The sequence below is a fragment of the Haematobia irritans genome, chromosome 4 (genome assembly GCF_050003625.1).
Source record: "Haematobia irritans isolate KBUSLIRL chromosome 4, ASM5000362v1, whole genome shotgun sequence".
NCBI lineage: Eukaryota > Metazoa > Arthropoda > Insecta > Diptera > Muscidae > Haematobia > Haematobia irritans.
Window position 1 is genome coordinate 121272515 of NC_134400.1, and position 26941 is coordinate 121299455.

General features: G+C 34.5%; 1 protein-coding gene across 1 annotated transcript; it reads right to left on the bottom strand.

Moving 5' to 3' along the window:
- Positions 1-1882: 1882 nt before the first annotated feature.
- On the bottom strand, positions 1883-16870 carry Mvd (mevalonate diphosphate decarboxylase). Its single transcript, XM_075305546.1, has 4 exons — positions 16643-16870; positions 16446-16516; positions 10212-10329; positions 1883-3246 (listed from the first exon to the last, which is right to left on the bottom strand). The coding sequence occupies exons 1-4, from the start codon at positions 16692-16694 to the stop codon at positions 2297-2299; spliced, it is 1191 nt and encodes a 396-aa protein (XP_075161661.1). The 5' UTR covers positions 16695-16870; the 3' UTR covers positions 1883-2296.
- Between the last annotated feature and the right edge of the window lie 10071 nt (positions 16871-26941).

Sequence of the window (26941 nt, forward strand, 5' to 3'; positions counted from 1 at the left end):
TCCCCGGTCTGACACATAGATGGCGTCGCTACACAGAAAAAAATATCACCAAAATATTTCCAATTAAAAAGTTAATTGAAGTTGAATTTTTTTTTCAATTAATAAATTAATTGGTACAATTAACTTTTTAATCAAGATAGAAACATTAAGTTAATTAAGTCAATGATTGAAAATTTTATAATTTTTAATTAAAAAGTTAATTGATACAATAAACTTTTAATCATATTCGGAAGACTAAGTCAGTTAAAAAAGTGATTAACATTTTTTTAAATTTTTAATTAAAATTTTTTTTCAAACAATCAATTGTTAATCCAAATAAAAATTCTAAGCCAATTCAAAAGGTAATTGAAAATAGTTACATTTTTTTAAATTAATAAATTAATTGAGTTTTGCAATCAACATCAATTAAATTTTTAATTGAATCAATTAAAAAATTAATTGAAATTTGGTAATGAAATCAATTAATTTTTTAATCAAGATTTTTTTCTATGCCCAATTAAAACTGTGATTGATACTATCATTTTCGTGATTGAAGACATTTCAATTAAAAAATTAATTGGATCAATTAATTTCGTGATTGAATCAGAAAAAAATTTTTTGTGTGTAGTATTAAATGCATATTATTTTTATATAGTACCAACCTTCAAATGATTCGTGTCAAAATTTGACGTCTGTAAGCCAATTAGTTTGTGAGCGTCTTTTGTGAAGCAACTTTTGTTATAGTGAAAAAAATGGAAAAAAAGGAATTTCGTGTTTTTGATAAAATATTGTTTTCTGAAGGGAAAAACTTGGCTTGAAAATGAGTTTCCGGACTCTGCCCCAGGGAAATCAACAATAATTGATTGGTATGTAAAATTCAAGCGTGGTGAAATGAGAACGGAGGACGGTGAACGCAGTGGACGCCCGAAAGAGGTGGTTACCGACGAAAACATCAAAAAAATCCACAGAATGATTTTGAATGACCTAAAATGATGTTGATCGAGATAGCAGAGGCCTTAAAGATATCAAAGGAAAGTGTTGGTCATATCATTCATCAATATTTGGATATGCGGAAGCTCTGTGCAAAATGGGTGCCGCGCGAGCTCACATTTGACCAAAAACAACGTGTTGATGATTCTGCCCGGTGTTTGCAGCTGTTAACTCGTACTACACCCGAGTTTTTCCGTCGATATATGACAATGGATGAAACATGGCTCCATCACTACACTCCTGAGTCCAATCGACAGTCGGCTGAGTGGACTGCGACCGGTGAACCGTCTCCGAAGCGTGGAAAGACTCAAAAGTCTGCTGGCAAAGTAATGGCCTCAGTTTTTTGGGATGCGCATGGAATAATTTTTATCGATTATCTTGAGAAGGGAAAAACCATCAACAGTGACTATTATATGGCGTTATTGGCGCGGTTGAAGGTTGAAATCGCGGCAAAACAGCCCCATTTGAAGAAGAAAAAAGTGTTGTTCCACCAAGACAACGCACCGTGCCACAAGTCATTGAGAACGATGGCAATAATTCATGAATTGGACTTCGAATTGCTTCCCCACCCACCGTATTCTCCAGATCTGGCCCCCAGCGACTTTTTCTTGTTCTCAGACCTCAAAAGGATGCTCGCAGGGAAAAAATTTGGCTGCAATGAAGAGGTGATCGCCGAAAGTGAGGCCTATTTTGAGGCAAAACCGAAGGAGTACTACCAAAATGGTATCAAAAAATAGGAAGGTCGTTATAATCGTTGTATCGCTCTTGAAGGGAACTATGTTGAATAATGAAAACGAATTTTGACAAAAAAATGTGTTTTTCATTGTTAGACCGGGGACTTATCAGCCAACCTGTTAAGACTAAATTTATCCATAAATATTTATCCTCTTACTTCAAAGTAAAACTCAGTTGCTTTTACATATATTGCATCCATCAATGTATATTCTACTTTATTTAATAAAAGATTTAAAGCAAAGCATTTTCATATGAATTTCCTAATTCCAAGCACAGAGATATTGTAATATTTTATCTATGTTAAATATCTTATGATCATAGGGTATTTGTATAATAAATATCAATATTTAGGTTTTTTTTTTAATTAGAAGCTATAAAAATGATTTCGTTATTGTCATCGTTTACTATGAAGCGTTTTTGTTTTCATCTGAGTTGGATTTTGTTTTTAACACTGATATTCGTTTTTATTCGTTTAATTTCACTCATTGTAGTTGATTTTGTTTAGATTTTTTTGCTAAGAAGGATACGCTATAGCGTACACACAAACACAGAAACCGACATGATGAATAGTGATCTAAATCTTCGATTAAGGTTAAAATGGAAGACCCGTCGAAGAATTTAGCAGACTATCGGTTTTAGCCAAACGTTGTGGTCCTGATCCCACCTTCGTGTGTATAATATACTTGAGAAGATTTCGCTCATTTGTGGGTAATACAAAGTTACCATTTAGTATGGTATCTGTTGGTGACGATGAGGGTGATGCTTCCTCATCTATGGGTATGCCCTTAATATATTCGACACTGGATCCCGCATCATTGGGAAATGAGGTTTCGATGCCCTTTAAAACCGATGAGACATGCTCTTTGAGCACATATAAACAAGCATTTGGTCCCGCATCAAAGGTATAAGCTACTCGTGTTTTACCTACAGACATATTGTAGGCATGTACAAATGTTGCTATGGCATGTGACACATCGTTCATATAAACACAAGGAGGATAAGTGTCCAAAGCAATGGCATGGAATTGATTTGAATCCTGCATTGTGATTTTTGCAAATCTTTCAAAGTCTCGCTGTTTAATAGCCTCTGTGATGGCCTCTATACGTTCGGGAACACATTGTTTGGCACGATATTTGATTAGATCCGATGTTTCCACGGCTCTTTGCATGCCCTTGGTCGAACTGGTCTTTTTTCTCGCATCATTCACAACCAATATTAGGACATGCATATTTGGCCAATGGTTCGATGTTACCACAGGCAAAGCTATCGAATCACTTCCATCTGAAGCTTCACCTTTGTGCCAGCGTACAAAACCACCATGTAAACTACGGCATGCAGATCCGCTACCTTGGCGGGCTATTGCAGTTAACTCTTCATCTTGTACCCCATAGAGAGAGGCTAACGTATATACTAAGCAAGCATAACCGGCCGCACTTGAGGCCAAACCCGCAGCTGTGGGGAAGTTATTCCGTGACACAATGTGTAGCTTCCATTCAAGAGGGAATTTCAAAGTTTGACATTTGGCCAAAGCCAAGCGTTGCACTAAAATGAAAAAAAAACATACTATTAACATCTTTAATTATTATTGTTTGTCAAATAATTATAAATTAATAAGTAGTGGAAATGGTTCCATTTGGAAAGAATAACATGTGTATGTTGTTGTCTTTTTCATTAGAAGTTAGAGTATAAGACACAAAATAATCCCTTTTATAATAATTGTTAAAATAAATGAATAAAATGGACTTTTCGAGTTTTCGACATTTTGAAAATGTTGGTATTTTTAAAATAAATGACAACGTCTACACAAAATCTCAAATTTAGAAATATTTCAATCATATTTCTCTTTTAATTCAATATCCAGTCGATTTTCAAAGATATCAAAGGTCGACTTAGTTAATTTGAAGATTGCAACAAGCCGACTTCGATTTTTTGTAAAAAAAAATCGACTTTTCTATGCCTACACAGTAGAGTCCCGTAAAAGTGAATGTAATCGGTATCCATTTTCTGTAATTCTCACAATAATAATTTACTCACATTATATATGGAAAATGCAACATAATCTAGAGGAATTTAAAGAAAATTTTGTTTCTACCCATTTCGATTTTGTGACTTTTTAAAACGTTGAAAAACTTGACTTTTCATAGTTGTTAAGTTCAACATTCGCCTTTGTATTCTGGGATTGTGTTCATAACGTTGCTTTACCAACCAATTAGGATCGTATATATTTTTTTAATAAAAATGATCTCAGAGTTACCATAAAATATTTATGTCGCCTTTCAATTAAAAGTGGGCATTTCCCCGTTTTCGATAAAGCATTCGATAAACAGTCGATTAATCGAATTTAAAAAGTAGATTTCTATTTTTTGTCGATATGAATTTCGCGAGTGAAAAATTTTGACAAAATTTAATTTCTACAGAAAATTTTACCAAAATTTAATATCTATAGAAAATTTTACCAAAATTTTATTTCTAAGAAAGTTTTGCCAAAATTTTATTTCTATAGAAAATTTTGCCAAAAATTTTATTTCTATACAAAGTTTTGTTCAAATTTTATTTCTATAGAAAATTTTGTCAAAATTTTATTTCTATAGAAAATTGTGTCAAAATTTTATTTCTATAGAAAATTTTGCCAAAAAAAAAAAAAAAAAAAAAAAAAAAATCGCCATATCTTTTTCTATTTATGTATTAAATATCTAACTTGCTAATGTTTCCAGTAAATTCGCTGCGAAAAAGTGGTCATGGTGTATATTTTCACTACCGCAAGACTCTTATCGTCATATTTGGCAAAAACTAACCCACATTCAGTTACACTACTGCTATTTGCGATAAGCTCAAATGTAAAAATAAGGCAGGAATGAATGAAGCAACCTTATTGCACACAGTCATAGAAAAAAGTCTGCTAAAAACATGGTTCAACTTAAAAAAAAAATTTCATATAATCTCATGTGTAGAAAATTTTATTTTTGCATAGGTATGTATACAATATTTTTATAATATTAAATTGAGCCGACGGGCTTTTTGGGCAGCAAATAAATCAATTACTTCTTCAGTCGGCACATTTATTCGGCGATGAACCGACATTAATGCCAATCCATTGAGTCTACTCTCGCTAGTCGAATTTCTAAGATACGTCTTTAATCTCTTCATTGTTGAAAATGAAAGTTCGGATGAGTACGTAGTAACTGCAGGGATGGAAAATGCAGTACTATAGTACTTTTTTCAATACTTTTTCATCCCGTAGTACCCCCGCGAATGATTCAGTACTTTTTGTGTAGACATTTTTGAGTCGATATCAGATTTATGGTACAATAGCTTTGACAAAATATTTTAATATTTTGAGAAAGTCTTTATCAACCTTATTTGCTAATAGTCTTTTACAAATATGGCAAAACAGACATGTTCATGTGGGAAGAAAATCTCGATTTTGTAAAAGACATAGTCAAAAACAGGATTTTATTGAACTTCAAGAATGTTTTAGTCGAAAATAGAATGCGATTCTATATTATCGACTTGTTAATTCGATAGAAAATGTTGTCAAAATTTTATTTCTATATAGAATTTTTGCAAAATTTTATTTTTATAGAAAATTTTGTCAAAATTTTATTTCAATTGAAAATTTTGTACAAATTTTATTTCTATAGGAAATTTTTGCAAAATTTTATTTCTATAGAAAAAATTTTGCAACACTTTTTTCTACAGATTTTTTTTGCAAAATTTTATTTTCTTTAAAATTTAGTCTCTTGACAATAATTTTCCAGTGAAATTTTTGTTGAAATTTAGTAAAAAGTACCTTTCCGCTCAAAAAATACCTTTTTTGTACTTTCTTAAAAATTGTATTTTCCATCCCTGAGTAACTGGCAAAGTGACCAAAATTTTTAAAAGAATATGTACGTTTGGAAATATCTCTTTATTGCTTCCATCGCTGAATTAGGCAGATTCTTTTCGCAGGTTTTGCGCCATTTCATTTACACGTGTGTCTTTGGCTGTTTCGTTGTTGTTGCTGTGGCCAAACAAAGCGAGTCATGTTCACAAAAAGAACAACAAACACAAATAAAAAGCAGAAAGACATTTTCTAAAAATGAAATTTGTGGTGCGAGAACAAAAACAATTTGTTTTTTTCGACAGCCGTTTGACGGGCTTTTCAACAAGTATTCTATGATTTGTGCAAGTTTTATAGGTAAGCGTTTTTCAAAATAAAACCTCCAGCTTTTCTTCAACATCTTCGATAAGATTTTTCTATGCAGCTAAAAATATATATTTATTTATATAAAAATATTCATTCATTTCGGGGGGGTTTGATCCCCCTCATCCCCCCCCCCCCCCCCTGAATCGGCCTTGGCCATCAGATTTTGTACAGCCACCTTGTCCACCTTCTTCGCCGCAGAAAGCCAGTTTGCCTTGAACTGCTGCTCGTCGTTAGCAGTTTTTTTGGTCGGAGCTCTGGCGTGTTGGGAGGGTTCTTGTCCTTGGGAACCACCTGTACGTTGTTGGCGGCGTACCTTTTTATCGTAATGACAAGATGCCAAATCCGGCCAAAACAATACGGAACAACCGTGTTTCTTCAGGAAAGGCAGCAGACGTTTATTCAAACACTCTTTCACGTAAATTTCTTGGTTGACAGTCCCGGAAGCTATGAAAATGCTGCTTTTCAAGCCACAGGTACAGATGGCTTGCCAAACCAGATATTTCTTTGCGAACTTTGACAGTTTTATGTGCCTTAAAATATCTGCTACCTTTCCCCTTCTTTTTGCCGTATAAAACTCCTGTCCCAGAAGCTGCTTGTAGTCGGATTTGACGTAGGTTTCGTCGTCCATTACCACGCAGTCAAACTTCGTCAGCATTGTCGTGTACAGCCTCCGGGATCGCGCTTTGGCCGTCGTATTTTGTTTATCATCGCGATTTGGAGTCACTACCTTCTTGTAAGTCGATAGTCCGGCTCGTTTTTTGGCTCGATGCACGGTTGTAGACGATACACCCAGCTTATTTGCGGCATCTCGGAGAGAGAGGTTAGGTTAGGTTAGGTTAGGTTATGTGGCAGCCCGATGTATCAGGCTCACTTAGACTATTCAGTCCATTGTGATACCACAGTGGTGAACTTCTCTCTTATCACTGAGTGCTGCCCGATTCCATGTTAAGCTCAATGACAAGGGACCTCCTTTTTATAGCCGAGTCCGAACGGCGTTCCACATTCCAGTGAAACCACTTAGAGAAGCTTTGAAACCCTCAGAAATGTCACCAGCATTACTGAGGTGGGATAATCCACCGCTGAAAAACTTTTTGGTGTTCGGTCGTAGCAGGAATCGAACCCACGACCTTGTGTATGCAAGGCGGGCATGCTAACCATTGCACCACGGTGGCTTAGGGTTTCGCTTGAAACTACCGGGGGTTAGGGTTTCGATTGAAACTACCGGCAACTCTCTTTGTCGTCTCAGCGGCTTCCGGTTCTCGATTTCCCCCCGATCCAGACTTCCTGGCTGTCGACAAACGTTCCCCAAACACTTTAATTACATTTGTACCGGTTGATTTGGCAACTTTTAGCGATTCTGCCAGCTTTGCGTGCGAGTAGCTCGGATTTTCGCGATGCGCGAGCAAAATTTTGATATGCTGCTCTTCTTGCTTGGACGGCATTTTGACAACTGAAGAGTGAATTCCAAAATCAAAATAGGAGCAACATTCTACACACACACACCTTCAAAATGAGGGGTGTTCAGGTTTTTTAAATGCAAAATTGAAAGAAATACGTCAAGTTTATATTGACCAAATTTTGACCGTATCACCCTTTAAATACGATCAGCAAACATTTTGTTTGCTGTTATGCCTCAATTCGATAAATATTCAGATTTTTGGTCAAATACTCTTGATATTCATAAAATATTGTTTTAATTATTTTAGAATAGCTCCTAAGTTGACATTTTTATTTGTTTTAGCCAAAATAAAACATTTTTTAGTGTAAACGAGCTTTAAAAATAGCAGGAAATGTTTGCTATTTCAGCAAACAGTGACTGCTGTCCCTTTTTCAACAGACTTTCTGCTGTTTTAGCAGACTTTTCTGCTGTCCCTACTAACAAATTTCATTGGATGTACGTACACATAAGACTATTGGGCGGTAAGTGTTGAACAATGGAGTTCTAATGTGCACTTTCTTGTATTACATTTTACAAAATAAGTTTTTTTTTCATAAAACTACATTTTTATTGTAGTCTTTGTTGTTCCCACCTAAACCTTTGTCCTCGGCAATTATGGATGTGTAGTTAATAATTGAAACGTAGTCGTTTTGGCTAGCATCTATTCACCCAAAAAAAAAAAAAAAAACAGTATTTAAAAAAAATTACAATGGACTATGGAACAAAGCTTAAATGATGTATGGTAATGAATTTAGAAACTCAGTTTATTTATATGATAAGTAATTCCTCTTTGGGGTCACTTCGTTTTGACCCATATTATACATATTCCAATAGCGAACATTAAAGATGAAATATAGTTAGTTAATATGCATAAAAGGTTATCTACAAAACATAGGTTAACAATCTCGTAGCAAGAAACAAAGTAAGCTCAACAATCCCATGGAAACGTCGAATTGACCTAATGACTTTCGGAATGATATTTCTGGGAGTCATATGTTCATACACCTCAAAATTGGTAAGCTTTTATAGTAAATAAAAAAAAAAAAACAGAAAAATGTTAGCTATTTTCTAGAAAATTAAGTGAATTTTTGTTGTTCCCGAGTAAAAATTGAAAGATCTAATGTGATATGATTAGATATGAGCAGATCCGAATAATGGTAAGATGTAATCATTTAATTATATGGAAATATATTTGATCAGATCTCAAAATTGGCCCAGATCTAATGTCTTAGATATAATTATATCTATCCCTATGTGCAGTTAGATCAGATGTTAGATCTGGGTATATATGGAATTACATATAATTCTATCTAATTCTATATCATGATATCTGGGTGTATCTGCCGAGATCTGGAGGGGCCAATTTTGAGTTCTAATAATATCTAATTATATCCACCAATTTTTACACGGGTTTTTTGTTTTTTAATTCTGATATAGATTTTTATAGGACGCCAAGTTAAAAATCATGGATTTTTTGGAATTTTGAAGAGCCGACTCTTGGAAGATTTTAAAAGTCGATTTTTTGAGTTCTAAACTTTTTCAAAAATTAGAGTCGATTTTTTTACATTTTTAAATTTGGAATTATATAAGATGCTAGGTTAAAAAGCATAACGGTGATATATTCCAAATATATTCCTGTTTTTAAAACAAATATGTATCAATTTCAAAGAGATAACAAAGATTAACAATTCCTAAAGTTTCTTCGGCTAGGGATCAAAAAGTCGACATTTCCAAAATTTGGAAGAGTCGATTTTTTTAAAGAAGGAAAAGTTAACTTTTCGAATTTTTAAAAAATGTGAACATTTTTAAGCTACGGTTAAACCGGATAATTTTACACACTCACATTCCCGTTATGTCTCTACTTATAGTCTCCAGATAGACTCAGATTTACCGTAGACATATTTGCATTATATTCCCCTTTTGATACAATGTCGACTTTGGATTTTTTCGTTAAAATTCGACTTCGACTCTTGTAGCCCTAGGCTATCCGGCAATTTTTGTCATAACGACTAACACTACATTTTGGCACAGAGTACCCGTTTTTAGATTTTTTAATTTTGGCTGATTTTACAACAAAACATGAACGGCTATGTTTCATTCAATTTTTAGGTATATGATTTAATATTGCATTAAATCAATTTCATATTTGGTGAATATATAAAACAAACTATACGCACTATTTATATGCAGAATAGGAATTTTAATGAGAATCCAAAAGTCGAATATTTTATTTTTTCAGAATAAAAAAAAAAGTCTACTTTCGACTAATCGATTTTTTTTAAAGTCAACATTCAAATTTTCCGACCTTCGAATATTTTATTTTTTCAAGAATTTAAAAAAGTCTATTTTCGAATAATCGATTGTTTTTAAAAGTCAACTTTTAAACTTTCCGACCTTCCTTCCAAATTTGGAAAAGTCGACTTTTATGATTATTGAATAGTCGACTTTTGACGTCGTGACTTTCGACTTCTTGCAAAAAGCATCATCGCATTCCCCTTGCAAATCAAATTCGACTTTTTCGTAATGGTCAGATTAGTCGATATAGATCAACAAGAAAAGCCTCTTAGTTAATTTGACTCGATTTAAAAAAAAATCCAAAAGACGATTTTGAAGACTTCAAAATTGAGAATTTCAAAAAGCCTTCGACTTTCTTTTTTGACGAAATGTAGATGAGATGAAAGTTCGATTAAAGTCTTGGCATACATATGAAGACTGATGCGGACATTAGCTATATAACATTATTGGAACACATTGGAACATATTTTGTAAACTTCAACAGTTAAGTGATTTTGCATTTTAATGTACATACGTAAATATACCTTCGAACGCATTAATAATTTATTTTGTTGTTGTTGAGTTTTTGTCACTTTTAATAGTACTCACAGGCTTTTAAACATCTCATTATACGAGGATTATCTTCAAACGGCACCTCTTCACCATTGAGCCACATTCGATGTTCTTTGTAGGTTGCACATGCTGAGGCAGTGGTCTTGGCACACATCTACATATAGGGAAAAACGAAAGTGGAAAAGCAAACAAAAGCAAAGTTTTTTTTAAGAAAGTCCATGTCAAAGGTTGTTATGTGTTTCATATGCATACACAATTTGGATTTATATATCTTATGTATGTGCATGTGTGTACGTTATAAGCATGATGATTCTTGTCAGGAGAGGTTGCGGTTTAGGTAGACTATTTCATTTTTATATGATTGAGGACCATACACATTTTCCCATTATTTTTTGGAAAGCTTCGAAAAAAAGTCTTCAAAATGCATGTTACAAAACTCGACCTATATTTTTGAATTGTACACTCCCTTAATATTTAACATAATATTATAGTCCTTATTTGTAATTTAGTCAATAATCTCAACCCTTTATGATACAGATATTGAATTCTATGTGGACGAAGATCGTCGCAGGAGTATTATCCTATTTCTAGGGATCCTCCATGGTCTTATTTGGTTAGTTCGGCCATCGATTATAGATTACATAGATAATCCGTTTCTCTACGTGAAAAAAATGTTTCATTTCTAAAGATTTAAAATTTTCAGATATTTCGTCTGATTTATTCGTAAAGAGTCAGATCCAAATATAAATTTTCCGGCATTTGCTTTTGTGTTGAGCACATCCGCTCAAAATTAAATTTCATATTTTCACGGTTACGGTCGCAATTTTTTGTGCAAATATAAATTTTTAAATCGGACTGCGTGAACATGATTAAACTTGTGATTTCTCACCGCTTCACTTAAGTATCCACATGAATCCTGTTCATACCTGCCTGGTATGCTGCCTAATCTAAAGACTCTTTTTGAAATGCTGTATATCCCGCTTTAAATAATAACGAATAACCCTTACATTCCTGGGTGGTGATTTTCTATCTGTAGGATGGTAGTTACTGCGATAATAACCCACACACAAAAAAATTTTTTCTGATTCAATCACAAAATTAATTGATCCAATTAATTTTATAATTGAAATGTCTTCAATCACAGAAATGATAATATCAACTAAAAAATTAATTGACAGTCAATTAAAAAATTATTGATCCAATTAAAAAAATTAATTGATACTATTAATTTGTGTGATTGATTTTTGTTTCAATTAAAAAAGTTGTAGAATCAATTAAATTTTTAATTGAATATTTCTTAAAACTCAATTAAGATTTTAATTGGAAAAATTTTCGTGAAATTTTTTTCTGTGCAGGTGATACTGCTTTGACAACATATAATTAGAGTCTACGGACGTTGAGGATCTTGGTGTCCACATAAAGATGATCCAGTGGCGTACTTCGGATACATCCTGTCGCAGATCTGTATGTTATTCCATTGTATATCACTTGTTTGAGGTGTCCACTGCGTTGACGCTGCATATTTTACCACTGACCGGGCAATTGCATTATTGGTTGTCCACAAGGTTTCTTTTTCCGAACCCCAAGTGCTGTCTTCAATTGAGGACTTTTTTCAGAAACTGACTCATTGAATGCAAGGTAGAGGTGTGCACGTGAGTAATATTGTGCTCACGCACACTCACGACGGAAAAATCTTATTCACGCACACTCACGCACGATATTTTTTGGTAGGACTCACGGTCACGCACGCTCACGAAAAGAAAATGTATACTCACGAACACTCACGCACGAAAATCTTTTAAATGTCATGACTCACGAAAAATATCGTGACTCATGAAAAATGTCGTGACTCACGAATAATTTTATGAGTGATTTACCTATAGAACCTGACTGAAAACATGGGTATGGTTAAAATCGAGCGCGTTATAAAACTCTCACCACCTAGGATGTCACTAAAATTATAAATGAATTCAACTCGTAAGCATTTTATGTTCGTAAGCGGGATTATTTTCCTGAGCGTGTTTTTCCGAAATTCGTTACTCACGCACTCTCACGAAGATATTATTTTCGTGACTCACGATCACGCACAACATTTGGTTGGTTAATCACGCTCACGCACACTCACACCGTTGCCGTCAGCGTGACTCACGACTCACGCGTGAGTCACGAAAATGTTCGTGAGTCACGACAATTTCGTGTCACGTGCACACCTCCAATGCAAGGTAGACGTATTGTTAACCATTGCACCGCTGTGGTTCTCAAATCCAAAGTGGAGGGTATATGTTTTCTTAAGAAGATATTTTCATTTTCGGTCGAGTGGTAGTTCGTATATGGTTCCTTCGAACCCTATTCTTATACGCCATTCACATTACACTTCCAAACCCCACTTTAACGAGATTTCAACTGTCATTTGCAATAAAAACAAGTATATACGGACTTAAGTTTGGCCGGGCCAAATCTTAAATACCCACCACCATGAATCAAATATATTTGTTTCCTTTCAAAACTCTTCATCGTAGCGGATTACTTAAAAATATATAGAATTTCAGGTTGATTTGATGATAGATACACCGCCAAGCAGACATATATACCAATTCATGGACCGTCAAATCGGCATATCTGTCTATAAGGGGACTATACCAAAGCCTAGATTGATTCACAGCATACTCGCCACACATATTTACGGATCTAAAATGCTTATAGATTTTGAATTTCAGACAAATCTGATAAAAATTGGGATGTCTAGATGCTCTAGAGATCTAATCGGTCTATATGTGGGAAATACCAAAACATGGACCGATATTAGGCACACTTATTCATGGAATATCTCGTATATTTTCAATTTCAGGCAAATCGGATACAATTTCGGATGTCTAAACACTTAAGAAGTCAAAGAGGGAGATCGGTCTTTATGGGGGCTATATCAAAATATGGACCAATATTCGGCTTACTTATGTGTGGATCAAAAATACCTCTAGATTTTCAATTTCAAGTGAATCGCATAAAATTTGCTGTCCAAGAAGTGAAATCAGGTGATCGGGCTATATGGGAACTATACCAAAACGTGAATCGAATCGCACCGTATTCGGCACACTTATTTATGCAACCAAAATACCTCTAGATTTTGAATTTCACGCATAGCGAATAAAAATTGCTTTGGGCAGATGCTCAAACCCCCAATTAGGGGTGTCAGTTTGTATGGGGGCTATATCAAAATCTGGAACGATATAGCCCATCTTCGAACTTGACCTGCCTGCATGCAAAATACATGTTTGTTAAAAAGTTTCAGCACGACAGCTTCATAATTGAAGACTGACGCGTAATTACAACAGACAGCCAGACAGACTGACATTGCTATATCGTCTTAGAATTTCTCCCTGATCAAGAATATATACATCTTATGTAGTTATAAATCGATGTGTTACAAACGTAATGACAAACTTATTATACCCCTATCATCATTCTATGGTGGTGGGTATAGAAGGTGATCTCAAGCCTTAAAAAAATTTGGATTTTCTGCGTAATGTGTAGGGCTTATTGAAGTATTTCTTTTCTCAGTTTTAAACCTATATTTTGTACTACAAACGGAATAAGCAGTAACTTGCCAATGGAAAACCCAGTAATATGGCGATAATGGTATTTGTTCATAATCCTCTACTTTTCTTTTTTCCCCAAAGTGTAATGGGTTATCCTTAATTTTTGTTCACTTTACTCTGTATCCCTTTCACTACCGAAGTAAACCTAATATTAAAAACTTTAATTTTTCTTCTGTTTTTACTTGTACTAACAGCATGTAGAACAAAAAATGTCATTTTGAGAACTTACCTCAACTACTTCAAGAGCTATATGAGCTTGTTCTGAAAACTTGATTCTTGAATTGTGACCAAATGGCCTTACGAAAATAAGCGCTATTTGGCCTATAATATCTTTCACAGTGTGAGAAAAAATACAAAAAAGAACCCGTAAAAGTATCAGCTATAGTTTTTGTATAAATTTCATTTACTAGAAATATACAGTAGGAAAATTGTCTCAAATGTTCGTATTTTTCGTTTATTGTTTAAAAAGTTCATAAAAAATTATTTTAGTGCTTACCAATACGGAAAATATGTATAGCTTATTTAGATTAAAGCCTCTACTTTAAAATAACACCGAGAAATAAATCGAAACTAAGTTGCAAAATATAATTTGGTGTCTTTTTCGAATGTCCTTGTAAGTGGACATCGGTAGTGAAAGGGATATTTTTATACCATCCACCATAGGATGGGGGGCATATTAACTTTGTCATTCCGCTTGTAACAAATCGAAATATTGCTCTAAGACCCCATAAAGTATATATATTCTGGGTCGTGGTGAAATTCTGAATCGATCTGAGCATGTCCGTCCGACCGTCCGTCTGTTGAAATCACGCTAAATTCCGAACGGAATAAGCTATCGACGTGAAACTTGGCACAAGTAGTTGCTATTGATGTAGGTCGGATGGTATTGCAAATGGGCCATATCGGTCCACATTTACGTATAGCCCCCATATAATCGGACCCCCAAATTTGGCTTGCGAGGCCTCTAAGAGAAGCAAATTTCAACCGATCCGGCTGAAATTTGGTACATGGTGTTAGTATATGGTCTCTAAAAACCATGCAGAAATTGGGTGACATCGGTCCATAATTATATATAGCTCCCATATAAACCGATCACCAGATTTGACCTCCGGAGCCTCTTGGAAGACCAAAATTCATCTGATTCAGTTGAAATTGGGTACGTGGTGTTAATATATGTGGCCTCAAACTCCCATGCAAAAATTGGTCGATATCGGTCCATAATTATATATAGGCCCCATATAAACCGATCCCCAGATTTGACCTCCGGAGCCCCTTGGAAGAGCAAAATTCTTCCCATTCGGTTGAAATTTGGTACGTGATGTTAGTATATGGTATCCAACAACCATGCAGGAATTGGTTCATTTCAGTCCATAATTATATATAGCTCCCATATAAACCGATCCCCAGATTTGATCTCCGGGGCCTTTTGGAGAAGCAAAATTCATCCGATCTGGTTGAAATTTGGTACGTGGTGGTAGTATATGATATTTAACAACCATGCCAAAAGTGGTCCATATCAGTCCATAATCATACATAGCCCCTATATAAACCGATCCCGAGATTTGGTTTTGGAGCCTCTTGGGGGAGCAAAATTCATCCGAGTGAGTTGAAATTTGGTACATTGTGCTAGTATATGGCCGTTAACAACGATGCCTAACTAGATCCATATCGGTTTATAGTTATTTATAGCCCGTATTTCAATTCTGGCTCTCTACGTACCGTGCAAAAAGTCCATATCGATTCGTAATTATTTGTAGACTTAACTATACATAACTTTTTTGTCTAATATATACCACGTATGGACTAACTCACAATTTAGAAAACGATGTTAACCCTGGAAAGTCATCCTTATTTTTTATACACTAACGTCATCCTTCGTCATTTTGACTACGGCTTATTTCAAGACGCCATAATTTACACCGTAAGCAAAAATGAGAGCCAAAACTGAGTTTATTTTCTTATTCAATTTGTTTTTAATTAGTATAAAACAAAAAATCATAAAATTCTTGAATTAGTATTACTCAAATTTATCATTTCCCAATGGACTAAAATGCATTTTAAATCGAAAATGAAATTACGCGTCGTCATTTTGACGAAGGATGACTGTCCAGGGTTAAGAAGTTTTAAGATACCACAACCCAAGTAATTCGATTGTGAATGACAGTCTTTCGTAGAAGTTTCTACGCAATCCATGGTGGAGGGTACATAAGATTCGGCCTGGCCGAACTTACGGCCGTATATACTTGTTAGTCTTAAAATTCTAAAGACTCAATTTTCCCTAATTTATATATGGCTAAACTTTTTGAATTATCGTTTGAGTAGCATATCTGCTATATCTAAGCATTTTCTATATTAGAAATTTTGTTCCCTCAAAGGGTATTGGCAAAAGTTGGAGTTAATTTGGCTTTTGAGAGGCTGTTATAAATCAGATTCTCCAAATCTCACCAAAATTGGCTATGTGACCTGTAAAGTGCATATTACTATCACTTTGCATACCATGGAATTGGGGTATGGATATATGTAAGTATATTTGTAATTCTACATACCTACATAAGGTATTTGGGTTATGTATTGTGTGTTGGTCGTCATAAATAAAATCAGTACACATATTGGCAATTGTACATATGTAAATATGAGAAAGTATTACATACATATGTATGTATTTTATCCTTACCTCATCAGTACTTAATGTCATACTCAAGGAATCATTTATGGGTAATATCAGCTCCTCATCTCTTTTGCCCCCTGTCAAATATACAAATAGAAAAGGCAGAAGTTTTCATAGAAAATTACGGTGGAAATCCAAATAAATATTAAAAGTGAAAGTTCTACACTTAACATGTATATACCAAAGCCCTTAATTGTACTTACAATATTTAATTAATGCTATATTAACTGGTGCTATACAGGTTTCAATAAACATAATTCACTGGTATTTACTTAACGTATTGAGTAGAAAAACAAAAGAAGTTTAAAATACTGTCAACAATTTAGTTCAGATAATTGGTCCAAATCGGGATATCAAAAGTCCCAAGTTATTGGTATGAAAATGTACGAGAAACTAACTTTCGCACGAAAAACAAACTGCACAGACATACTGTCAACAAACATCAACAGCAGTGTTGCCAGGCGATTTTTGAATCTTGCCTTCGAATCGTAAGAAAAAAACCCAAATTGGTCTAGATTTATTTCAAAGAAGAACGCAAAAAGATTTTATGTAAATAGATACAAAATGGGTTTCCAAATTTTGTGAAAAAAAGAAAATCTTAAGTATACACTGCAAAAATTCAAATATCAAAACAACCAAAATACCTAAAATTCTTAATCTTCTGCAGTTACATTGTACTTGTTGCTGTAAAATTATGACACCCATAATTAAGGGAATATTTAAGTCTTAAATGATTCCAGCCGTTGAAGTTAACATACGAATTCATAATTTGTTTCTAATTGTGTCGAATTTTGAAAATGCTCTAGCGAAAGTAATACTCTTTACAGATTATCAGTTATTCCGGACGGAATGTCGGTGTTTGTAAAGAATCTTACAATGTGTCGGATCGATACGACTTGTCGGCGATGACTAAATAATCGGTAAATGTGTTATCGATCCCATAAACATGCAGCAGTATCGATTATGCCTTCGGGCTTAACTTATAATGTGCACAATATATGAGATATGTTCGACACGAGCACTGTCGTCCGGAATAACTGATCGTCTGTAAAGCGCATAATGCTAATGCATACTTGCTTAAATGTAGGAACTTGGGTTGACCTCTTTCTCCAAATTTGTGGCGGAATTGCTCCGAATGTCTTTGAATAACTTTACAAGATGTCGAATTTTTTACCTCTAAAAATCCCCCTAACAAATGTTAGCCCTAAATGTTACCGCAGCCTGGCAACCCAGACCAACAGCTGTGTTAGGAAGTGTTCAGAGAGCGGGTTCTTTTTAAAGCGTTGCCATTTTCCTTTAATATATATGGTAGGTAGCTATGATAACTCTAGGTGTTTAGCATAGATATTCACCCAGCTAACGACAACAATTGCCGACAGAGAGCATATACGACAAAATAGGACCAGATAGACTTGATAACAACTGCATTTTTATTCCGTAAAGGTGGGTACTACATTCGGGTTTCAAGTTAAAAATCACTTTATTATACCCTCCACCATGGGATGTGGGTATATTAACTTTGTCATTCCGTTTTTAACACATCGAAATATTGTTCTAAGACCCCATAAAGTATATATTCTGGGTCGTGGTGAAATTCTGAGTCGATCTAGGTTGGGCTAGGTTAGGTGGCAGCCCGATGTATCAGGCTCACTTAGACTATTCAGTTCATTGTGATACCACATTGGTGAACTTCTCTCTTATCACTGAGTACTGCCCGATTCCATGTTAAGCTCAATGACAAGGGACCTCCTTTTTATAGCCGAGTCCAGTGAAACCACTTAGAGAAGCTTTGAAACCCTCAGAAATGTCACCAGCATTACTGAGGTGGGATAATCCACCGCTGAAAATCTTTTTTGGTGTTCGGTCGAAGCAGGAATCGAACCCACGACCTTTTTGTATGCAAGGCGGGCATGCTAACCATTGCACCACGGTGACTCCCGTGGTGCAATGGTCGAGCTAAGCATGTCCGTCCGTCTGTTGAAATCACGTTAATTCCGAACGAAACAAGCTATCGACTTGAAACTTGGCATAAGTAGTTGCTATTGATGTAGGTCGGATGGTATTGCAAATTGTCCATATTGGACCACTTTTACGCATAGGCCCCATATAAAGCGATCCCCCAGATTTGGCTTGCGGAGCTTCTTTGAGAAGCAAATTTCATCCAATCCGGTTGGAATTTGGTACATGGTGTTAGTATATGGTCTCTAACAACCATGCAAAAATTGGTCCATATCGGTCTATAATTATATATAGCCCCCATAACATATAAACCGAGTCCCAGCTCTCCGACCTCCGTAGCCTCTTGGAGGAGCAAAATTCATCCGATCCGGTTGAAATTTGGTACAAGCTGTAAATACATATATGGTATCTAACAACCATGCAAAAATTGGTCCATATCGGTCCATAATTATATATAGCCCACATAAACCGATCCCCAGATTTGAACTCCGGAGCCTCTTGGAAGAGTAAAATTCATCCGATCCGGTTGAAATTTGGTACGGGAGAATATAGATTGGATCAGATTCAATGGTCAAGGAGTCAAATATGGAGAGAAATCAAGATAAGATGGAAAATGTACCTCTGTAATTCTACAGACAAAAACCGTAAAGATTGGATACACCAGGTATGTAGACCCAGATTACCTTATATGTTCCAAAACGGATAGGGATATATCCCAATTTCTAATTTAATATATTTGTAATTGCTATTACATGGGGAAACGGCCTTTGTGCTCCGAGGTACCAGTGTTATGTACCAATCGGTACAGTTTCGACAGGTATTTATCCCTAGCGTCGTCTAGTCTTTAATTTGATCAATTAACCACAACCTTTTTCTTTTAATTTAGTAAAATACTGACCAGAGAGGTTGATAACTGAAATACATGGTTTGACAAATGAACTTTCTCGATAGCTGGTGAAGTCGGCAGATTTCAGATTTTACTTCTGAACCATTTAAACCGACATTTTTACATTAAGATTATAGCAAGTATCAATATGTCATGTCCACCAATGGGGTGGGGGGTAATCTGCAACAGTGCCTATAGTACCGATTTTCACCATTTTGCGTCCATATCATTTAAATATGGACTCCTTGACACATGTTTTTGATTTTTGCCGCATACACTGAAAAAACAGTGAACCCACCAGGAAAGATAACTTTCGATTAATTTTAGAAAATTTGGAACTTTTTTAGAAAATTTTAACTAAACGGTATTACAAGCGCTGGCATCACTCCGATATGGCAAAAATAAGTAAATATTTTTCGACAAATTCAAGAAAATTTATTAGACATAACTAAATTTTTTCAGTAGTTAAAGAAAATTTTGTAGTTTTAAGAGAAATCTTGGAGTTCAAAATTGCAAGAATGTCTTTAGTGACATACGAAGTTCATGATGGACACATTTTTTGTAAAATTTACAAATTTAAAGAAATAATGAACTATTTTGTAAGAAATACGAAATTAGGAAATCTTTATGCTTTATTTGTGTATAACTTTTTCCCGTTTTTTAGTTCATTTAACTAACATACGCAAAAAATTATTTAACTAAAATAAACTTTTTCCAAACATAATGATTCTATGAACTAATATAAAGTTAATATGGCTTTAGTGAAATAGAGGGTTCACTTTTTTTTGAGTGTAGGATGATTTCCAATTCATGGCGAAGTGCATACAAGCTGATTTATAATGAACATAATCGTGCCATTTTCATGATTTGATATCAAATACATTGTTTTTAAATTTATACTATACATAATTTAAATAAAATAAAATATAATATTTAATTGGGAAGGAATTAGTTTTTAATTCAGTCAGGAGTAATATTAAGGTCGGGCAACAGAACCGAATGATGAAGGTAGCTATAACCGATGTCGTCGGCAGACCCAATCAACACCATATGAGTTGTGTCGACCGAATCAGTCGGGTGACACAACTGCCAGTGGTAGTTGCTACAACTGCCAAAAGGAAGTTGGCAATAAATTCGATTGTCAAAACCAATCTGTATTCTCTGTATAACAACCATGCAAAAATTGGTATATATCGGTCCATAATTATATATAGCCCCCATATAAACCGATCCCCAGATTTGAACTCCGGAGCCTCTTGGAGGAGCAAAATTCATTCGATCCGGTTGAAATTTGGAACGTATATTAGTATATGGCCGCTAACAACCATGCCAAAATTGGTCCATATCGGTCTATAGTTATATATAGCCGATCCCCAATCGCACAAAAATTGGTCCATATCGGTTCATAATCATTGTTGCCACTCGAGCCAAAAATAATCTAACAAAATTTTAATTCTATAGAAAATGTTGTCAAACTTTTATTTCTATAGAAAATTTTGATAAAATTTTATTTCAATAGAAAATTTTCTCGAAATTTTATTTCTATATTAAATTTTCCCAAAATTTTATTTCTATAGAAAATTTTCGTAAGATTTTATTTCTATAGAAAATTTTCTCAACATTTTATTTCTATAGAAATTTTTTTAGTTCTATAGAAAATTTTATCAACATTTTATTTCTATAGAAAATGTTGTTAAGATTTTATTTCTATAGAAAATTTTGTCAAATTGAATTATATACGTATTTAATCGGCCTTTTTATACCCTGCGCCACACTGTGGAACAGGGTATTATAAGTTAGTGCATAGGTTTGCAACACCCAGAAGTAGACGAGATAGACACATGGTGTCTCTGGCAAAAATGCTCAGGGTGGGCTCCTGAGTCGATATAGCCATGTCCGTCTGTCCGTGAACACATTTTTGTTATCAAAGTCTAGGTCGCAGTTTTAGTCCAATCGACTTCAAAATTGGCACAAGTATGTGTTTTGGCTCAGAATAGATCTCTATTGATTTTTGAAGAAATCGGTTCAGATTTAGATATAGCTCCCATATGTATATTTCACCCGATATGGACTTATATGGCCCCAGAAGCCAGAGTTTTACCCTAATTTGCTTAAAATTTTGCACAAGAAGAACAATTAGTACTAGAGTCAAGTGTGCCAAATTTTATTGAAATCGGTTCAGATTTAGTCGGTTTAGATTTAGATATAGCTCCTATGCATATGTTTTTCTGATTTCGACAAAAATGGTCAAAATACCAACATTTTCCTTGTAAAATCGCCACTGCTTAGTCGAAAAGTTGTAAAAATTACTCTAATTTTCCTAAACTTCTAATACATATATCGAGCGATAATCATAAATAAAGTTTTGCGAAGATTCCTTAAAATTGCTTCAGATTTAAATGTTTCCCATATTTATACCCTGCGCCACACTGTGGAACAGGGTATAAACAGGGAATTAGTAGTGAAGTCAAGTGTGCCAAATTTTATTGACATCGGTTCAGATTTAGATATAGCTCCCATATATATCGTTCACCCGATTTACACTCATATGACCACAGTTGCCAATCTTGTACTCAGATTTAATTGAAATTTTACACAGGGAGTAGAATTAGCATTGTAGCTATGCGTGCCAAATTTGGTTGAAATCGGTTCAGATTTATATATAGCTCCCATATATAGCTTTCGGCCGATTTACACACATATGACCACAGAGGTCAATTTTTTGCTCCGATTTAGTTGAAATTTTGCACAGGGAGTAGAATTAGCATTGTAGCTATGTGTGCCAAATTTGGTTGGAATCGGTTCAGATTTAGATATAGCTCCCATATATATGTTTTTCTGATTTCGACAAAAATGGTCAAAATGCCAACATTTTCCATGTAAAATCGCCACTGCTTAGTCGAAAAGTTGTAAAAACTTCTAATACATATATATCGAACGATAAATCATAAATAAACTTTTGCGAATCTGCTAATTAAATCGTTAATTGGAACAGTTAATTGTTTAATAAAAAATGGGACAAATTTTACTCATTTTCTTAGCTAACATTGTGTTCTTGGTTTGATTACAAAATTATCGTAACAATTAATTATACCCACCACCATAGAATGGTGACGGGGGTATAATAAGTTTGCCATTCCGTTTGTAACACATCGAAATATCGATTTCCGACTATATAAAGTATATATATTCTTGATCAGGGAGAAATTCTAAGACGATATAAGCATGTCCGTATGTCTGTCTGTGTGTCTGTTGTAATCACGCTACAGTCTTCAATAATGAAGCAATCGTTCTGAAATTTTGCACAAACTCGTCTTTTGTTTGCAGGCAGGTCAAGTTCGAAGATGGGCTATATCGGTCCAGGTTTTGATATAGTCCCCATATAAACCGACCTCCCGTAGTTTTTATTCAATTTGTCTGAAATTGGAAATCTAGAGGTATTTTAGGACCATAAAGAAGTGTGCCGAAAATGGTGAGTATAGGGCCATATTTTGGTATAGCCCCCATATAGACCGATTTCCCGATTTTACTTCTTGGGCTTCTAGAATCCGAAGTTTTTATCCTATTTACCTGAAATTGGAAATCTAGAGGTATTTTCGGGTCATAAAGAGGTGTGCCGAAAACGGTGAGTATCGGTCCATATTTTAGTATAGCCCCCATAAGAACGATCTCCCAATTTAACTCCTTGGGTTTCTAGAAACCGTAGTTTTTATTTGATTTGCCTGAAATTGTAAATATTCTGGTATTTTAGGCTCACAAAAACGTGTATCGGATTAAGTTTTTATCGGTCCATTTGGTAATGCCTCCATATAGACCGACATCACTTCTTGAGGGTATAGAAGGTGCACTGATCATGAAAATTGCTTGAAACTCAATGTAAAATTTCCAGATTTTACTTCTCTGGTGAAAATCTACAGATTTAAGATTTCAAATCAAGACGTTATTTTATAATTTTCTTGCACACTTACAAGAGAGGTTAATGATTTCTCTAAAACTCAAAAAAAGGTTCTTATAAATCCAGAATCTGATATAGTCCTCATAGGTGAAATTTTTAAATTTATATTCGGGAAGTGTCCTCAAGTCCTCAAGCCCTCCTGAAATTTCAAAGGAAATCCTAATATTTGGTTCATGGTGGTGGGTATTTAAGATTCGGCCCGGCCGAACTTACTGCTGTATATACTTGTTTTTAAATAAAGACGTAACTATTTCCAATCACTTTCTTAATTGACTTTGTGTTTTTATTTTGATTAAATCAATACATTTTTTATCACTTAATTTTTTATTAAAAATTAAGTAAATTCAATCATTTTTTTAACTGACTAAGTGTCTGTTCATGTAACCGAAAACCTCTAACTTTGCCATGAACTCATCCTTTATGATGACTATGGAACTTCGAAACAATTATGATTCGATAGACTTTAGTTCCCCAGATATCAAAAGCGTTACCGTTGTGCCACATTAGTGGCAAATTTGCCACTTTTTTGGCCGCTGCCACTTAATGTGATACTTTTTACGATTTTGTGCCACTTTTTCAAAAGTTTAATTTTATGGGAAGTCAACATCATAAAGAGATGCGTTATTCAGAAAATTGAATATTGTGCACCAACGATAAACAGTTATCGTAAAGGGTGATACGGTCAAAATTTGGTCAAGGGAAAACGCGTGTAAATCGGTGAAATCGTTTATTTAAAAAATCAAATTAAATTTCTTTTTCAAGCTCAATTAGTATAAAATTCAGGAAAAATATTCAGTTAGGCTTTCGCTTTTCCAAATCCGAATTGCCGGCCTCACTCTTGACACCTGCCATCAGATTTTGTACAGCCACCTTGTCCACCTTCTTCGCCGCAGAAAGCCAGTTTGCCTGGAACTGCTGCTCATCCTTAGCAGTTTTTTTGGTCTTCTTTAGGTTCCGCTTGACAATAGTCCAGATGGTACAGATGGCTTGCCAAACCATATATTTCTTTGCGAACTTTGACAGTTTTATGTGCTTGAAAATATCTGCTACCTTTCCCCTTCCTTTTGCCGTATAAAACTCCTGTCCCGGAAGCTGCTTGTAGTCGGCTTTGACGTAGGTTTCGTCGTCCATTACCACGCAGTCAAACTTCGTCAGCATCGTCGTGTACAGCCTGCGGGATCGCGCTTTGGCCGTCGTATTTTGTTTCTCATCGCGATTTGGAGTCACTATCTTCGTGTAAGTCGATAGTCCGGCTCGTTTTTTGGCTCGATGCACGTTTGTAGACGATACACCCAGCTTATTTGCGGCATCTCGAAGAGAGAGGTTAGGGTTTCGCTTGAAACTACCGGCAACTCTCTTTGTCGTCTCAGCGGCTTCCGGTTTTCGATTTCCCCCCGATCCAGACTTCCTGGCTGTCGAAAAACGTTCCCCAAACACTTTAATTACATTTGTAACGGTTGATTTGGCAACTTTTAGCGATTTTGCCAGCTTTGCGTGCGAGTAGCTCGGATTTTCGCGATGCGCGAGCAAAATTTTGATACGCTGCTCTTCTTGCTTGGACGGCATTTTGACAACTGAAGAGTGAATTCCAAAATCAAAATAGGAGCAACATTCTACACACACACACCTTCAAAATGAGGGATTCTCAGGTTTTTTAAATGCAACATTGAAAGAAAAACGTCAAGTTTATATTGACCAAATTTTGACCGTATCACCCTTTAAGTCCATATCGGGCGAAAGATATATATGGGAGCTATATCTAAATCTGAACCGATTTCAATCAAATTTATATATATATATATATATATATATATATATATATATATATATATATATATATATATATATATATATATATATATATATATATATATATATATATATATATATATATATATATATATATATATATATATATATATATATATATATATATATATATATATATATATATATATATATATATATATATATATATATAATATATATATATATATATATATATTAATATATATATATATATATATATATATATATATATATATATATATATATATATATATATATATATATATATATATATATATATATATATATATATATATATATATATATATATATATATATATATATATATATATATATATATATTATATATATATATATATATATATATATATATATATATATATATATATATAATATATATATATATATATATATATATATATATATGGGAGCTATATCGGAACCGATTTCTTCCAAAAACAATACGGATCTATTCTGAGCCAAACACATACTTGTGCCAAATTTGAAGTCGACTTTGATTACAAAAATGTGTTCACGGACAGACGGACATCGCTATATCGACTCAAGAGCCCACCCTCAGCATTTTTGCCAAAGACACCATGTGTTTATCTCGTCTCCTTCTGGGTCTTGCAAACGTATGCACTAACTTATAATACCCTGTTCCACAGTGTGGCGCAGGGTATAAATATGGGAAACATTTAAATCTGAAGCAATTTTACGGAAACTTCGCAAAAGTTTATTTATGATTTATCGCTCGATATATATGTATTAGAAGTTGAGGGAAATTAAAGTCATTTTGACAACTTTTCGACTAAGCAGTGGCGAGTTTACAAAAAATTTGGTATTTTGACCATTTCTGTCGAAATCAGAAAAACATATATATGGGAGCTATATCTAAATCTGAACCGATTTCAACCAAATTGGGCACGCATATCTACAATGCTAATTCTACTCCCTGTGCAAAATTTCAATCATATCGGAGTAAAAGATTGGCCACTGTGGTCATATGAGTGTAAATCGGGCGACCGATATATATGGGAGCTATATCTAAATCTGAACCGATATCAACCAAATTTGGCACGCATAGCTACAATGCTAATTATACTCCCTGTGCAAAATTTCAATTAAATCGGAGTAAAAGATTGGCCACTGTGGTCATATGAGTGTAAATCGGGCGAACGATATATATGGGAGCTATATCTAAATCTGAACCGATTTCAATAAAATTTGGCACACTTGACTATAGTACTAATTGAACTCCTAGTGCAAAAATTTCAACCAAATTGGGATAAAACTCTAGCTTCTGGGGCCATATAAGTCCATATCGGGCGAAATATATATATATATATATATGGGAGCTATATCTAAATCTAAACCGATTTCTTCCAAAGTCAATAGGGTTCTATTCTGAGCCAAAACACATGCTTGTGCCAAATTTGAAGTCGATTGGACTAAAACTGCGACCTAGACTTTGATTACAAAAATGTGTTCACGGACAGACGGACATGGCTATATCGACTCAGGAGCCCACCCTGAGCATTTTTGCCAAAGACACCATGTGTCTATCTCGTCTCCTTCTGGGTGTTGGAAACATATGCACTAACTTATAATACCCTGTTCCACAGTGTGGCGCAGGGTATAAACATTTAGTTTGGCACCGTGGAGCAGTGGTTGCTACGTCCGACTTCCATGCCAAGGGTTGTGGGTTCGATCCCTGCTTCGACCAAAGTTTTTTTTGTTTTTTCTTTTTTTACATATATTCCATTACATTGTAGTATATTAAATTTTGAACTGTAAAATGTGTCTTATTAAAAACCTAAAGTCCGAAAAGAACAGTGTTTGATATAAACGAAATGGACTGTGTTGTTGTTTCAAAAATAACTTTTTTTATTG

Excerpts from the sequence above, each read along its gene's own strand:
- Mvd (XM_075305546.1), bottom strand. The coding sequence starts at position 16,694 with ATGTTTATTGAAACCTGTATAGCACCAGTTAATATAGCATTAATTAAA. Across the intron at positions 16,517-16,642 it reads TATAGCATTAATTAAATATT|GGGGCAAAAGAGATGAGGAG; the intron begins GTAAGTACAATT and ends TATATTTGACAG. Across the intron at positions 10,330-16,445 it reads TGACATTAAGTACTGATGAG|ATGTGTGCCAAGACCACTGC; the intron begins GTAAGGATAAAA and ends CCCTATATGTAG.